General features: G+C 71.1%; 2 protein-coding genes across 2 annotated transcripts; one reads left to right on the top strand and one right to left on the bottom strand.

Moving 5' to 3' along the window:
* Nucleotides 1-206: 206 nt before the first annotated feature.
* On the bottom strand, nucleotides 207-11562 carry SKIC2 (SKI2 subunit of superkiller complex). The gene is made up of 29 exons (XM_075019043.1): nucleotides 11427-11562; nucleotides 11166-11287; nucleotides 10882-10991; nucleotides 10445-10562; nucleotides 10256-10370; nucleotides 10072-10146; nucleotides 9908-9961; nucleotides 9532-9704; nucleotides 9334-9453; nucleotides 8807-8952; nucleotides 7977-8123; nucleotides 7816-7900; nucleotides 7631-7737; nucleotides 6917-7063; nucleotides 6078-6177; nucleotides 5759-5971; nucleotides 5207-5317; nucleotides 4933-5044; nucleotides 4647-4765; nucleotides 4421-4558; nucleotides 4098-4235; nucleotides 3582-3686; nucleotides 3289-3439; nucleotides 2881-3007; nucleotides 2178-2388; nucleotides 1994-2104; nucleotides 1450-1668; nucleotides 754-894; nucleotides 207-422 (listed from the first exon to the last, which is right to left on the bottom strand). The coding sequence occupies exons 1-29, from the start codon at nucleotides 11443-11445 to the stop codon at nucleotides 222-224; spliced, it is 3735 nt and encodes a 1244-aa protein (XP_074875144.1). The 5' UTR covers nucleotides 11446-11562; the 3' UTR covers nucleotides 207-221.
* A 97-nt stretch (nucleotides 11563-11659) lies between these two features.
* NELFE (negative elongation factor complex member E) lies at nucleotides 11660-15400 on the top strand. The gene is made up of 10 exons (XM_075019192.1): nucleotides 11660-11917; nucleotides 12234-12306; nucleotides 12642-12787; nucleotides 13200-13274; nucleotides 13406-13440; nucleotides 13535-13680; nucleotides 14179-14323; nucleotides 14783-14837; nucleotides 14937-15039; nucleotides 15306-15400. The coding sequence occupies exons 1-10, from the start codon at nucleotides 11843-11845 to the stop codon at nucleotides 15386-15388; spliced, it is 936 nt and encodes a 311-aa protein (XP_074875293.1). The 5' UTR covers nucleotides 11660-11842; the 3' UTR covers nucleotides 15389-15400.
* The last annotated feature ends 49 nt before the right edge of the window (nucleotides 15401-15449 follow it).

Here is a 15449-nt window from a genome sequence, read left to right as displayed (position 1 = left end):
TGTGGACTGAACCAGGCAGGTGCAGTGATAGGGGGGAACAGACTGAACGACCTGGAGCAACTGGGGGGACACACGGGCCGGACCATGTGGCCCCAAGGGGGCACGTAAGGGATGCTGGGGGGGGGCTGGGCTGAACCCCTCGGGTGACTCCGGAGGCCCCATGTGGCACTGGGGGGGGTCGGCGAGACCGAAGGCTGGGGCGGGGGGGACACACAAAGCCTTTATTGGGTGTAGAGGCTGGCGGCAAAGACGATGTCGCGCTTGATCATGTTGGAGGCGGCCTCCATCTTGGCGGCCAGCGCGGACTCCCCCACCAGCCGGGCGGCCTGGCGAACCTCCCGGCACATCTCCTCCAGCTGCTGGATGCAGCGAACGACGGCCCCCTCCTGCACCGCCGCCAGCCGGGCGATGTCCGCGAAGGGCTGCGGGGGGGGGACGACACAGGGGAGTGAGTGAGGGGACCCCCAGGATGGGATGGGGGGGGACCACGGGGAGCCCAGGGATGGGGAACAGGGGGGACAAGGGAATGGGGGGGACCACAGGGATGGGGTGGCAAGGGAACAGGGGAGACTGGGGGGGTCAGTGGGAAAGTGGGGGGGACAGGGGGGCACGGGGAGGCAGTCATGGAGCCCCACAGCACAAGGGAGGGGCAGGACACGGGGTGGGGGGGTACATCGGGGGAGATGAAGGTCTCAGGGCTGGAGGTGGGGGGTCCCCAGGGATGGTCCTGGGGGTGTTCCCGGGGGGTCTCACCATGCCACGGGCCCACTCGTAGACGACCTCGACGAGGCTGAAGCTGAACTGGTCGACAAACTCCTCGACGCTCTGGCTGAGGCCGCAGTCCTGCTGCAGCTGCCCCACGCGCTGCGCCACCGCCCGCACCTGCTCCATCCCCTGGGGGGGGCATGGGGGACCCCGAGTCAGGGACCCCCACCCCCCGAGAGACCCGTGTCTGGCACCCCCCACTCCACAGCTGCCCCCAAAACCCCAGGGACTCCAGCATCTGGGCGACCCCCACCCCACCACCCCCCATCCCGAGGGACCCCAGCCTCCAGGACCTCCCACTCCACCCCATGGGCCCCCCAAAACCCCAGGGACTCCGGCATCTAGGGGACCCCCACCCTGAGGGATCCCAACCTCCAAGATCCCACCACACCCCCACCCTGAGAAACCCCAGCCTCCAGGACCCCCTACTCCACCCCACAGCCCCCCCAAAACCCCAGGGACTCCGGCATCTGGGGGACCCCCACCCCACCACCCCCCTCACCCCAAGGGACCCCAGCCTCCAGGACCCCCCACTCCACCCCACAGCCCCAGGGACACCCATCGCCCCCCCACCAAAGCGGACCTGCCCAGGGGGCTCCCCCCACCACGGGCAGACCACGCAGGAGAGCAGGAGCCCCCCCCAAAGCCCCCGGGACCCCGATACCTGGGGGAACCCCCTCGTACCTGATGGAGGGCAGGGGGCACATGGGGGGGGGCGTCCCCCCGCCCCTGGCAGACCATGCAGGAGAGCAGGGCGACGCTCTCCTCGGGGCGCAGGGGGGCCAGGACGTTCCCCAGCAGCAGCTCGGTCAGCACCAGCTCGTGGGTGCTCAGCAGGGACGCCAGGCGACCCCCCAGCGCCACCGCCCCCCCCTCCACCACGTACCCCAGCGCCCGCAGCACCTGGGGGGGGGACAGGAGAGGTGGGGGGGGGTGCACGGGGGGATACAGGGACACCCCGTCCACGTGGCCCAGTGATCGCAGCACCGGGGCGGGGGGGTGTGGGGAAAACGGGGGGGGCCACCCTGTTCACGTACCCCAGTGCCCGCAGCACCCGGGGGGATGCAGAGGGGCACGTGGGGAGCCCCCGCCCACGTGGCTCAGCTTTAGGGTGACTTGGGGACCCAGAGGACATTGGGGGGAACGCAGGGGGATGCCGGGGGGGCACGGGGGGGGGGGGACAGGACAGGACGCACAAAGGGGGCGCGGGGGGGGGGGGGGTACTCACGGCCACACGCTGGTGGTACTCGGGCAGCAGCAGCAGCGACTGGTCCGACAGCAGGAACTGGAGATGCTCCAGCTGCTCCAGCAGCTCCTGGCGGGCGGCGAACTGGGCGTACTGGGAGAGAGACAGAGGGGTGAGGGGGGGGGCCCCGAGCCCCCCCCCACCTCCCCCGGACCCTGCCCAGTACCTGCTGGGGGAAGCGGGGGCTGTGGACGCACTGGAAGGAGCCCAGCGAGGCGGCCAGGGTCCGGGCACGGGTAGCCGCCTCCACGGCCTCGGGGTCCCGCAGCTGCAGGGTCCCCACCGGGTCGAGCAGGGGGAGCCCCCCCGGGGCCCCCCCCGCCAGCCGGGCCAGCTCCTGCACCGCCGCCCCCACCTCCATCCCGGGGGGCTCTGATCTGGGGGGGGCGGATGGGAGTCAGGCGGGGAAACACCACAATGGGGGAAACCCCAGGGACCCCTGAGGCCCCCCTAGTGACCCCAAAATGGGGGAGAACCCCCCCCAGGGATGCCAAAATGGGGGAGAACCCCCCCCCGGGATCCCAGCATCTATGGAACCCCCCGCCCAGGGACCCCAACATTCACAGAACCCCTCCCAGGGAGCCCAAAGTGGGGGGAACCCCCTCCCTCAGGGAGCCAAAGACCCACAGAGACCCCCCCCAGGACCCCAAAACTGTGAAGAGAGCCCCAAGGTACCCCAAAACCGGGAAGAACGCCCCCAAGGACCCCCCACACTCATGGAAACCCCTGGAAGACCCCCCCCAGGGACCCCAAAATCAGGAAGACCCCTCCCCAAGAACACTCTCAGATATCCCACACACCCCTGGGGACCCCAAAACTGTCTTGGGGACCCCAAGCCCCCCCCCCAACCCATCCCCGTCCCCCCCCACCTGGGGCGGGGGCCCTGGCGGGGGCGCAGCTCCTGGAGGACCCTCTCGGGGTTCACCCGCAGGGTCTTGGCCGTGACCCCCCCGATGTCCCCGGGCTGCAGCTTCTCCAGCACATGGCCGCAGGCGCCTGGGGGGGGGGGGACCCAGTTGTCCGGCGGGGGGGACCCAGGCATCCGGGGACCCCCCAAAAAACCCCGGGGAGACCCAGGCGACCAGGCCCCCCCAACCCCAAAGTACATGGGGTGCCCCATTTCCGAGAGGGACCCAGGCGGCTGGGGGACCCCCAACTCCTCCTGGGGGGACCCAGACATCCAGGACCCCCCCCACTTCCCCCAGGGGGGACCCCCAACCCCCCCAGAAGGGACCCAGCCATCCGGGGACATCCCCCCAGCCCCGGGGGGTGCAGACCCTCAGGCACGAAGAGCCTGGTGAACAGCAGGTCCTCAGGGTAGGGGACATCGGGGACTTTGGGGGGCTCCACCGCCGGCCCCCCCTCCTCAGGGGGCTTCTCGCACAGCACCAGTGTGGTGAAGGTGCGGCCGGACCCCTCTGAGGACACCTGGGGGGGGGACAAAGGGTGAGGGGAGGTCCCAGGACATGAGGGGACCCCCATGGGGGGGTCCTTGCGTTGGGGAGAAAAAGATACCGGGGGGGGGGGGGGGATGGGGGGGGATGTTTGGGGATGGGGAGGTTGCGGGTACCTGGAGGATGAGGCCGAGGGCATTGCGGTGTTTGGGGGTGCAGACCACCACCACCCGGCCGGGCGCCAGCGCCCGCAGCCCCGCCACCGACTCTGTCAGGCGCCGCTGCCGGGACCCCCGGGACCCCCTGGTCAGACAGGGACCCCCGGGACCCCTTGCTCCCCCAACATCATCCGAGGGACACCCAGAGACACCCCCCCCCCCCAGACTGCCAGCACCTTGGAGGTGACACCCAGGGACCCCCAGCCATTAGATAGGGACCCCCAGTATCCCCAGGACTCCCCCCAGTGTCCCCCCAAGACCCCCCAGTATCCCTAGGGGACACCCAGGACCCCCAAATGGGGTCCCCACCACCCCGGTGCCATCCCAACATGGTGGGGCCTCCCCCCAGCGTCCCCCTCCCCATCCCGTCCCCCCAACCCGGGATCCTCATCCCCGTCTCCGTCCCCCCAACCCGGGATCCCTGTCCCCCCCAACCCAGGGTCCCCGTCCCCCCCCCCGGGGTCCCTGTCCCACCTGGAGGAGGGCGCGGGCCTGGCGCAGCCCCTGCACGGCGCGGTGGTAGGGGGGCAGGTCGGCCATGGCCCCCTCGGCCTCCGGCTCCCCCAGCGCCGCCAGCTCCCGCTGCAGCTCCGCCACGCGCCGCTCCTGCGCCTGGGGGGGGGAGCATGGGGTCGGGGGGGGGGACTGGGTCCCCCAGTTCCTGTACTGGGGTCTCCCCATGTCCCCCCGTCCTCTACTGGGGTGTCCCAGTGTCCCCCAGTTCTCATACTAGCCCACCCCCTGGGTGTCCCCTACATACTGGGGTGTCCCCGTGTCCCCCCACCCTGTCCCCATACCGGGGCGTCGCGCCGCAGGGGGAACTCGGAGAAGCTTCGCCGCATCATGTCCTCGACGCGCAGCGCCTGCGCCCGCAGCAGGTTGAGGATCATGGAGTAGGTCAGGCGGAACTGGGACTGCAGGCGCGTCGGGCGGCCCTGGGGGGGGACGACACGGCGAGGGGGGGGTCACGGCAGGGCGGGGGGACACACTGGGGACACGGGGGGGGGACGCGCAGGGACTCACCAGCATCACGCGGTGCAGGTCGGCCATCTCGGGCACGGGCCCCTTGCAGAGGATGATGACGGTGCCGGTGGAATCCAACCCCCGCCGCCCCGCGCGCCCCGACATCTGCACGTACTCCCCTGGGGGGAGAAGGCGGCGGGGGGGGGCCCTGAGACCCACAGCCTGCCCCACGGCCGCCCCACGGCACCCACATCTGCACGTACGTACACCCCTGGGCACACGCGTAGGAGGCGGCCACGGGACGGGCACCGAGACCCCAAATGCTGCCCCACAGCCGCCCCCTTACCAGGCAGGAGATCACGGAAATTGTTGCCGTCGTGTTTGCGGATGGAGTCAAACACGACGGTGCGGGCCGGCATGTTCACCCCCATGGCGAAGGTCTCGGTGGCGAAGAGCACCTGGGGGGCCGAGGGGAGATGTGGGGGGCCGGCGGGGGGCCACCACGGGGCAGGGGAGCCCCACGTGTGAACGCAGGGCCTCTCACCCAGCCCCACAGCGAGCCCCTCCCCGAGCGGCCCCCCCCAGCCCCACGGCTGCCCCACGGCCGCCCCGTGGCGCACCTTGACCAGCCCCTGGCTGAAGAGCATCTCCACCACCTCCTTGAGCAGGGGCAGCACCCCGCCGTGGTGCACCCCGATGCCGCGCTGCAGCAGCTCCGCCATGCGCAGCACCTGGGGGGGGCGGACGACACGTCCCTTCAAGCCCCCACAGAGCACCCTCTGGAGACCCCCTGGCACTTCAGGCTCCCCCTGAAGCACCCCACACCCCTTCTACCCCCACACAGAGCCCTCCAGACCCCTTCCGGCCCCCCATAGCACTCCCCACACCCCCTTAAACCCTTCTAGAACCCCCCATCCCTTCCAGCCCCCCCCAGACCCTTCCCAGCCCCCCATAGCGTTCCCCACGTCACCTCGAAGCTTTCTAGAACCCCCCACATCCCTTCCAGCCCCCCCCAGACCCTTCCCAGCCCCCCACAGTGTTCCCCACGTCACCTTGAGCCTTTCTAGAGCCCCCCACATCCCTTCCAGCCCCCCCCTAGAAACCCCACATCCCTTCGGCTCCCCTCAGAGCCCCCCCTACAGCCCCTCAACCCCCCGCTCCGCCCCCCCAACCTGCGGCAGCTGGCGGTCGGAGCCGCGCAGGCGGGCGATGCAGCGCTGGAAGAAGAGCCGGATCCGGCCCTTCTCGGCGCTGGAGACCAGGTCAAGGGAGCCCAGCGTGTCGGCGTGCTCGTCGCACCGGCTGCGGGAGAAGGTGAAGGCAACGACCGGCAACTGCTCCCGCTCCCGCAGCAGCCCCAGCAACGCCAGCCAGACCCCCCGGTCCTGGGGAGGGGGTGCAATGGGGTGAGGGGGGTTGCAATGGGGTAGGGGGGGGCCCGCTGCAGGACCCCCCAGCCTGCCCCAAAGCCCCTCAAACGCCTCCCCCGACCTGCCCGGGACCGGAGCCCCCCATGGTGGGCTGCTTGGCTCCGAAGGTCTGCGCGTGTTTGCTGGTTCGTTCCTTCTTGGCCTCCACGGCCGCGTAGTACCTGGGGGGCAGACGTGGGGCTGGTGGAGGGGGGAGCAGTTGGGGGCCGGGGAGACCCACGTTCCCCCTGGGGAGGGAGGAGCACCGGGGCGGCAGCCGGGACGGGCAGAAGCAGCTCTGGATCGTGTGGGGCCACCCCAGGGTCTCTGTGGGCCAGCCGTGGAGCAGGACCTCCCTGGCGCAGAGCGGGACCACCCCACAATTCTGGGGCTGGCCATGGGGCAGGGCCCGATCCGGGCTGCGTAGGACCACCCCAGAACCTCTGCGGGGCTAGTTACGGAGCTGGCTACGGGGCAAAGCGTGCCTCGGGCTGTACGGGACCTTTCTATGGGGCTGGCTATAGGGCAGGACCGCCCCAGGACCGTTACAGGGCCAAACGTGGGGCAGAACCCTCTCAGACCTATATGGACTTCTATGGGACTGGCCGTGGGGCAGAGCCGGCTCGGGGCTGGGCAGGACCACCCCAGGGCTGCCATGGGGCCAGGCGTGGGGCAAGACCCCCTCAGACCCATGTAGGAATCTCCTGTGGGGCTGGCTGTGGGGCAAGGTGTGCCTAATGCTGTACAGGACCCTTCTATGGGGGTGGCTGTGGGGCCGGCCATGGGGCAGGGCCCGCTCAAGCCTATGTGAGACCCCCACAGGGTCTCTGCAGAGGCAGCAGCGAGGTACTGGTGGGTGGGGGCGGCGACGGGGCAGCCGTGGGTCGCCGTGGGGCAGCCGTGGGTCGCCGTGGGGCTCACCCCTGGGTGCTGAAGTTGCCGCGGGCGTCGAGGAGGAGGAAGAGCTGTTGGCGGGTGCGGCTGCTGTTCCCGGTGTAGAGAAAATGCTCCAGCGGCACCGGGCGCTGCCGCGTGCTGATCACCCGCAGGCGCCGGCGCTTGGTGCGGCTGCGGGACGGGGTGGAATCAGGCAAAACAGGGCTGTGAGGGGTCCCCGCGGCCCCCCCCATGTGCCCCACACGCCCCTCAGCCCCGTGATGCCCCCAGATCCCCCCGTCGCTGCCCCACATTGTTATTCCCCCCTAGAGCAGCCCCCTAACCAGCTCGTGGCCCCAAACACCCCCTAGCCCCCCAACATCCCCTGCGAGCCCGGCAGGCCCCACACACCCCCTCCGGCCCCCCGTGCCCACCCCAGGGATCCCCAGCATCCCCCCAGGCCCCCCCACTGCTGTTATGCCCCTTCCCCCAGAGCTGCCCCCCAACAAGCTCATGGCCCCCCAGACCCCCAATAACTCTGATAGGGACCCCCAGCCACCTTCAGACACCCCATAGCCCCCCAGGCTCACGCCCAGCACCCCCCCAGGCCCCTCTCAGCCCTCCCCCAGACACCCCACAGCCCCCCATGTCCCCCTCAAGAACCCCCAGCACCCCCCAGCCCCTCCCCAAACACCCCATAGCCCCCCATACCCACCCCAAGGACCCCTAGCACCCCCCCAGAGCACCCCCCCAACCTACCCGACCCACTGGGCGAACTCGAGGGCGTTGGGGATGGTGGCACTGAGCAAGATGAGCTTGACGTGCTCGGGCAGCATGATCAGCACCTCCTCCCACACCACACCGCGCTGGGGGGGGGGTCCAGGGGGTCAGGGGGGGCCCCCCTGAACCCCCCCCCCCTCAAACTTTTCCAGATCCCACCTCACCTCAGCATCGTTGATGTAATGCACCTCATCGAAAATGACCCACTCCAGCTCCCGGATGACGTCGGAGCCGTTGTAGAGCATCGATCTGGGGGGGGGTGGGTGTGAAGTTTGGGGTGCCAGGGCCCCCCCAGCCTCCCTCCGGCCCCCCCCCCGGGGCTCACCGCAGGATCTCGGTGGTCATGATGAGGCAGGAGGCCTCGGGGCGCAGCTGCACGTCCCCCGTCAGCAGCCCCACGTCCCCGAACGTCGTCTTGAAATCCCGGAACTTCTGGTTGGAGAGTGCCTTGATGGGGGAGGTGTAGATGGTCCTGGGGGGCACCGGGGGGAGGGTCAGACCCCCCCAGGACGTCCCATGGGGAGGGAGGGGGGCATTGGGAACTGGGGGGGGGGCCAGGAAGGAGCACAGGAGTGCTGAGAGAGATTTGGGGTTCAGAAAGGATTCGGGGAGGTTTGGGGGGGGCCAGAGAGGATCTGGGGACCCCCGGGGGGTTTGAGGCCCCCCAGGGAGGTTTTGGTGGGGGGGCCATGAGAAGATCAGGGTGGGCCCAGACAGGATTTGGGGAGCCCCAGAAAGATTTGAGGGAGCCAGAGGCAGGAGTTAGTAGAAATGAGATGAACTCAGGGTGGGTGCAGATGGGGCAGGGGAGTGCTGGGGAAGTTTTGGGACCCCCTGGGAAGGTTTGGGGGTTCCAGGGAAGATTTGGGGACACCCAGGAGTGGCTCTGGGACACTTTGGAGAGACCCCCAAGGAGGTTTGGGGGGGACCCCAGGCTGGAGAAGCCCAACGGGGTCTTAGGGCGCTTCAGGGCCCCCTGAAGGCTGCGGGGAGAGGTTTTAGGGGACATCAGAACGCGGCAGGGCATCATCCAGACCTTGGGCTGACACTGGCGACTCGAGGGGGGACTGAAGAGAGTAGAGGACCCCGGGGGGGGTGTTGGGGCCCCTTGGGGGGACACCAGTCCCCCCCCCCCCGAAGCTGTCGGGGACCCACCGGGTCATGTGGCGCTGGGCCAGGGCGATGGCGTACTCGGCCACGGCGGTTTTGCCGGCCGAGGTGTGGGCGGCCACCAGCAGCGAGTGGCCCTGCTCCAGGCACAGCACCGCCTGCTGCTGGAAGGGGTCGGGCACGAAGGGCCACTGTGGGGGGCGGGGGGGCGGCGTCAGTGGGGGGGGGGGGGGGGGCAGCACCGCCCCAACCCCCGCCCGAGGGTCCCCACCCCTCCCCAGGGCTCCCTGTCACCCCAACGCCCCCCCCCAATGCCTCCACATCCCCCCCACGTTCCTCATCCCTAGCCCCCCCCAGCCCCCAGTGCCCCCCCCCGAACCCCAACATCCCCCAGAGCCCCCCCCAAAATCCTGCAGGGGCTCTTCTGCTGTCCCCCCAGCAAGGCTCAGGGACCCCCAGAACCCCTCCCACCCCTCCAGACCCCCCCCCTCCATGTCCCAAAGCCCCCCCAGGACCCCCCCAATGTCCCAACCCTCCCAATATCCCAAAGCCCCCCCAAGGCCCCCCCCCACCTTGAAAGCGGGGTCAGGGATGCGCTTGTCAAAGTCCTCCACGGGGGTGCTGGCGTCAATGGGGATGGCCCACTGCTCCTCGGGGGGCTCCGGGGGGGGGGCGGGGGGCTCCACCGCCTCCTGGGGGGGAGTAGTAAGCGATGGGGGGGCACAGGGACTCCCCCCGCCTCGTTCCCCCCCCCCCCGCCCAGCACCCACCTTCAGCAGCACCTCCTCCAGGCTGTCGGCATGGCGCAGGGGGGGTGGGGGGCTGCCCCCCACTGGGGGCTGGGTGTCCCCTGAGCCCCCCTCGGCCTCATCCCCCCCCAGGTCGAACGTGTCGAGGGTCTCCAAGAGGCTGGAGAGGGACAGCGGCCCCCCCACCCTCGCCGCTGGGCAGGGAGTGAGATGGGGGGGCCCTGCATCCACAGGGGCTCTGCCCCAGGGATCCACATGGCCCTGGCCTCCCCCAGGCAAAACTAACCCCCCAGAGATAAAGCTGCCCCCCCCCAGTGGGTAAAAGCACCCCCTCCCCCTCTGGGAACCCCCCCCCAAATTATGAGGGTCCACCTGCCCCCCCCCAGCACTGGTCTACCTGGGGGTTTGTAGTCAACGCCACGTTTCAGCCCAGGGGGGGTCACCAGCAGGTCTGGGGGGGTAAAGGGACTAAATTAGTGTGGGCGCACCTCAAAAGGGGGTGGGAAACACCCTTAAAATAGGGGACACCCCAAATTGGGGGGGGGGGGGGGGGGCTCCTACCAGTCTCAAAATCGACATCTTCCTCCTCATCCCCATGGGTGCGGATCTGCTCCAGGCTGGGCTCATCCAGACCCCCTGGGGGGGCACGGGGGGGCATTGGGGAGGCCCCAGAGGATTTGGGGGGGGGTTTGGGGAGGCCCCAGAGGATTTGGGGCAGTCCCAGAGAAATTTGGGGGGGGTTTACCTGGCCAGAAAGGGAAGTTGGTGGCATTGCCCCGCAGGCTTTGCCCGGGGGGGCCGGGGGGCCGGCGCAGCGACAGCGAATTCTTGGCTGAGAGTCCCACGTCAGACAGCAGCTCCTGGGTGGGGGGGGCATGGTAAGGACCCCAGCGTCCAGGTGCCCCCCCCCACCCTCCCCGCCTGCCCCCCCCACCTCAGTGAAGCCCCTCAGGGTGCCGCTGTGGGGGTCCCGCTCGGCCCGCAGCCCCCCGGCCACCGGGGTGGGCTCCAGCGCAAAGAGGGCCCGGGGCTCCGGTGCCCGCTGCCAGCACCTGGGGGAGGGGGGCAAAATAATGAGGGGGGGGGTCAGGAACCCCCCCCGGGGTCACCTCCCAGCCCAGGGACCCCCCCAAACCTGCCCCATCACCCACCCACAGCCCAGGCACCCTCCCCCAGCTGTAACCCCCCCACTGCCCCCCCAAAACCCTGTGACCCTCCCCACAACCCACAGACCCCCCACCAGCCTCAACCAGCCCCCCCCAAAACACCCCCCCTCGCCGCCTCAGGGTCACCCCCCCGAGCTAAGGGAACCCCCTGCCTTCAAGCAGCACCCCCAAACCCACCCTGAGACATTCCCCCCCCCCCCAATACCTGCGGGCCCGCTCATGCTGGTGGGGGGGCAGCCACTCGGGGGTCCCCAAAAACCGCTGCTCCAGCTCCGACACCGGGGGGAGGGCGAAGGGGGGCAGCCCCTGGGGCAGCTGAGGGGAGGGGGGAGAGTTGGGGTGCACGGGGGTGCGTGTGTGTCCCCCCCAACGGGCACCGGGGGTGCCATGGGGGGGGGGGCACCGTAGAGGGGGGTCCTTCAACCAAAGGGGGGGCGTAGGGGTGGGGGGGGCGGCACGGAATTGGGGTGCGGGGGGGGGGTCACTCACTGTGGACCGCGGCGGGGGGGCTTCCCCCGGCCCCGGGGGTCCCGTCAGCAGCTCGAAGCGGCCGGCGCAGCCCAGCTCCAGCAGCGCCAGCGGCAGCTCCAGGGGCCCGCGGGGGGGCAGCGCTGGGGGGGGGCGGGCGGGGGGGGGGGGTCAGGGACCCCCCAGGACCCCCCACCGGCCCTGACCCCCCCCCCCAGACCCCCGTATCTGCCTCAGTCCCCCGTCCCAAGCCCCCCCGTGACCCCCCCCCCGGGCTCCCACCGATCCGCTCCAGCTCCATCCCGGCGAGCGGGCCGCAGCGGCGGGAGCGCTTCCGGGTCACGGGGCCGCCGCCTTCAGCGCCGGGCGGAAGTGCCGGCAGCCGGGCGGCTGCCCCCCCGCCCCGCCTACCGGAAGCGGAGGAGGGGCGGCCCGCCTCCCCCAACCAGCGCGGCCCCGCGCCCTCCTCCAACCAACGGGCGGCCGCTATGCAAATAAGGGGCGGGGCCGCGGGACGGGTGGCGGTGAGGGACGCGCGGGGCCGCCGCGCTGCCCTCTGGGAAGGCGCCGCTTCCTCCCGCCTCCCTCCCCGCTGCGGCCTGCGCCGTTGCCACGGAAACCGCCTGATCTCTCGGCCCCCCCCGTGTCCGTCCCCCCCTCCACTCGTGTTCCCTCGCGTCCCCCCGTGTCCCCCGACCATGCTGGCGCTGCCCCCGGGGCTGACGGAGGAGGAGGAGGCCCTGCAGAAGCGCTTTGCCAAGCTGCGGAAGAAGGTGGGGGCCATGGGGGGGGGGCTGGGGGGGATGGGGGGGGACTGGGGGGGGGCGTAGGGTTGGGGTTGGGGGGGGCTGGGGTGTTATGGGGAGCCGGGGGGGTATGGGGAGGCTGTGGGGCTGGGGGGGCACAGGGATATGGGGGGGCTCGGGGGGGGGGCACAGAGTTATGGGGGTGTTTGGGGGCTGGGGGGGGCTCCATGGGGGCGGGGAGATACGATGGACTATGGGGGAGCCACGGGGGGCTATGGGGGGGGGTCCTATGGGGCTGGGGGCGTCCTGGCCCGCCTTGACACCCCCCCAATCCCCCCCCCAGAAAAAGGCGCTGCTGGCGCTGAAGAAGCAGCAGAGCTCGGCCGGGCAGAGCAGCCAGGGGGGCATCAAACGCTGTGAGGGGGGGCCCTGTGGGGAAGGGGGGGGGGGCCTGGATGCCTGGGTCCCCCTGGGAGGGGGTCTCCTGGATGCTGGGGTGTCCCATGTCCCCCCCCCAACACCATGGACCCCGTGGGGAAGGGGGGCCCCCCACGAGATGCCTGGGTCCCTTCGGGGAGGGCTTCCTGGGGGTGTCCCATGTGTCGTCGTCCCCCAACACCAGGGTCCCTGTGGGGAGGGGGATCTCCCAGGAGCCTCACACCACCCCCCAGCTGCGGGGGTCCCTGTGGGGAGGGGGGGTCGCCCCCTTTGTGGGTCTGACGCCCCCCCACCCTGGGTTCCCCCCCCCAAGCCATGTCGGACCAGCCTCCCGTGGACACGGCCACGGCCACGGAGCAGGCGAAGCTGCTGGTGAAGTCGGGGGCCATCAGCGCCATCAAGGCCGAGAACAAGAACTCGGGGTTCAAACGGTCCCGCACCCTCGAGGGGAAGCTCAAGGTGGGGACCCCCAACGCAGGGGGACATCCCTGGACCCCCCCAGACACCCCCAAACCTCCCTGTTACTTCTCTGTGCCACCCAGACCCCCCCCGACAGGTCTGGATATTCCTGGGACCCCACCCAGCCCCCTCCTTGGGGCTACCCTAGCCCCCCCCCCCCTTGGGGACACCCCCAGACACCCCTCTAGAGGCCCTGGGGCTCCCCCAAACCCCCCCAGGGTGCTCTGTTACTCCCCCCTGCCCTCCCCGGGGTCCCACAGCCCTCCCTGCACTCCCACCGTCGCCCCAAACCCCAACAAACCCCCCCCAGACCCCTTGTACCCCCCCGGGACTCCCCCAAATACCCCCCACTGCTCCCTGAAGCCTCCCCCGAGGTTTGGGCCCCCCTCACCCTGTGTGTGTCCCCCCCCAGGACCCCGAGAAGGGCCCAACCCCCACGTTCCAGCCTTTCCAACGCAGCATCTCCGCCGATGACGACTCCCAGGAGGTACCGGACCCCTGGGGGGGGGGTAGGAGGGGGCTCCCTTTGGAGCAGGGGGGTCCCCTTGGAATTGGGGGGGGCCCGGATGCCGGGGTCCCTCCCCGTTACCAGCCCCCTCCCTCCCCTTATCCCCGCAGTCGCGCCGCCCCCAGAGGAAGTCGCTGTACGAGAGGTGAGTGGGGAACCCCCCCCGGGACCCCCCCTCTTTTTGCTCTGGGACCCCCCCACATAGCTAACCCCCCCCCCCCCGTGCACTCTCCCCACAGCTTCGTGAGCGCCAGCGAGCGGCTGCGGGAGCCGGAGGGTGGGGGGTCCCGGGGGGACCCCCCCGAGCGGGGGGAGCGACGCCTGGACTGGGAACAGGAGCCGGAGCCGGAGGAGCGGAGCCGGGAGCGGGACGGGGTCTTCCGCAGTACGGGGGGGGCAGGGCCCGGGGGGGGGGGGGGCCAGACCCTGAGGTGCTGGGGGGGGATCGTGCGTCCCTGAGTGGGGGCAATGCTGGACACTGGGGGGGTCCCCAGGGGGCTGGGGGAGGGGGGTCCCAGGTCCCTGGGTGCTGGGGGGAGGTCCCCGGGGGGTCCCGGACCCCGGGGTGCTGTGGGGGGGGAACCCAGGGGTCTGGGGGGGGGGTCCTGGACCCCGGGGTGCTGTGGGGGGGGAACCCAGGGGTCTGGGGGGGGGGGGTCCTGGACCCCGGGGTGCTGTGGGGGGGAACCCAGGGGTCTGGGGGGGGGGGTCCCGGACGCCGGGGTGCTGTGGGGGGGAACCCAGGGGTCTGGGGGGGGGGTCCCGGACGCCGGGGTGCTGTGGGCAGGGGGGCTCCCAGCTCCCGGGATCCCCGGAGGGATCCCTCACCCCGGGGCGCTGGGGGTCTGGGGGGGGTCCCGGACGCCTGGGTCCCCCCCCCCAGGGTCGGACTCGTTCCCCGAGCGCCGCCCCCCCCGGAAGGGGAACACGCTGTACGTGTACGGGGCAGAGCTGAGCCCCGAGCTGCTGCGCGGAGCCTTCGGCCCCTTCGGAGCCATCATCGACCTCTCCATGGACAGCCCCCGCAAGTGGGCGGGGCCGGGGGCGGGGCCGGGAGGGGGGCGGGGCCAGGGGTTGGTGGAGCGAAGGGCTGGGGGAGGGGCTAAGGGCTGTGGGTGGAGCCAGAAATTAGGGTGGGTTTAACGTTCTGGTGGAGTTGGGGTTTGTGGGTGGGGCTGAGGTGTGGGTGGAGCTGGGGTGGGGTCGTGGGGTGGGGCTAAGGGTTGCAGGTGGAGTCAGGTGTGGGCAGGGCGATGGGTTGTGGGTGGGGCTAAGGGTTGTGGGAGGGGTTATGAGCTGGGGTGGGGTTAGGGGCGGTGGGTGGAGTCGGGGTGGGGCTAAGAGTTGTGGGTGGGGCCATGAGCTGGGCACACCACCTGGGGCATGGGCAGGGCAGATGGGGTGTGGCCAAATGGGGTGTGTCTTCAGGCGTGGCCTGTTGTGACCCCACACCCCCCCCCCCCCCCGTCCTTCTCCCCCCCCCTCAGCTGCGCCTTCGTCACCTACGAGAAGATGGAGTCGGCCGACCAGGCCATCGCAGAGGTGGGGGGGGACAGGGGGGGCCCTGGGGGGGTCCTGAGGAGTTTGGGGGGTCCCTGCCCCCCCCCCGCACCCCTGACCCCCCCCGTGTCCCCCCCCCAGCTGAACGGGGCGGTGGTGCAGGACGTGCAGCTCAAGGTCAGCATCGCCCGCAAGCAGCTGCTGCTGGACGCAGCCACCGGGAAATCGCTCTGGGGGTCCCTGGGTGAGTGCGGGGGGGGGGGCAAAGGGGGGGGGGCCATGGAGAGGGCGGAGTGGGGTCCCATGGGGGGGGGGTGATGCCCTCGGGGGGACTGGTGGGACCCCCAGGAAGCGCAACACCTGTACAAGAACATGCCCCCAAAAGGAAGATTTCTCATGAAGAAAAAGGGGGGGGGCGCACCCACAGCCCCCCCCCCCAGACACCTGGGTCCCCCCCCGGGGTCTCCCCCAGGTCCCTGACCCCCCCTTTTCCTCCCGCCCCCCCCCCAGCGGTGAAGAACAGCGCCAAGGGCTCGCACCGGGACAAGCGCTCGCAGGTCGTGTACAACGAGGACCTTTTTGGGGGGCAATAAAGGAAAAACGAGGCTGCGCCCCCGATTTATTGTCCCGGTTGGGAACGTCACGCGGGCGGGA

This window comes from Buteo buteo, chromosome 32 (assembly GCF_964188355.1).
Source record: "Buteo buteo chromosome 32, bButBut1.hap1.1, whole genome shotgun sequence".
Lineage (NCBI taxonomy): Eukaryota > Metazoa > Chordata > Aves > Accipitriformes > Accipitridae > Buteo > Buteo buteo.
The sequence above is the reverse complement of the archived record's forward strand: the minus strand, read 5'-3'. Positions and strand labels throughout refer to the sequence as shown.

What these genes read in the sequence shown, in the direction of transcription:
- SKIC2 (XM_075019043.1), bottom strand. An exon ending in GGCAACTTCAGCACCCAGGG is followed by an intron (nt 6,178 to 6,916) that starts GTGAGCCCCACG and finishes TCTGCCCCCCAG; the next exon opens with GTACTACGCGGCCGTGGAGG. An exon ending in TGCCCCCTGCCCTCCATCAG is followed by an intron (nt 895 to 1,449) that starts GTACGAGGGGGT and finishes TGCCCCCCCCAG; the next exon opens with GGGATGGAGCAGGTGCGGGC.
- NELFE (XM_075019192.1), top strand. Translation starts at nt 11,843, where the DNA reads ATGCTGGCGCTGCCCCCGGGGCTGACGGAGGAGGAGGAGGCCCTGCAG. An exon ending in TTGCCAAGCTGCGGAAGAAG is followed by an intron (nt 11,918 to 12,233) that starts GTGGGGGCCATG and finishes TCCCCCCCCCAG; the next exon opens with AAAAAGGCGCTGCTGGCGCT. An exon ending in CCCTCGAGGGGAAGCTCAAG is followed by an intron (nt 12,788 to 13,199) that starts GTGGGGACCCCC and finishes GTCCCCCCCCAG; the next exon opens with GACCCCGAGAAGGGCCCAAC.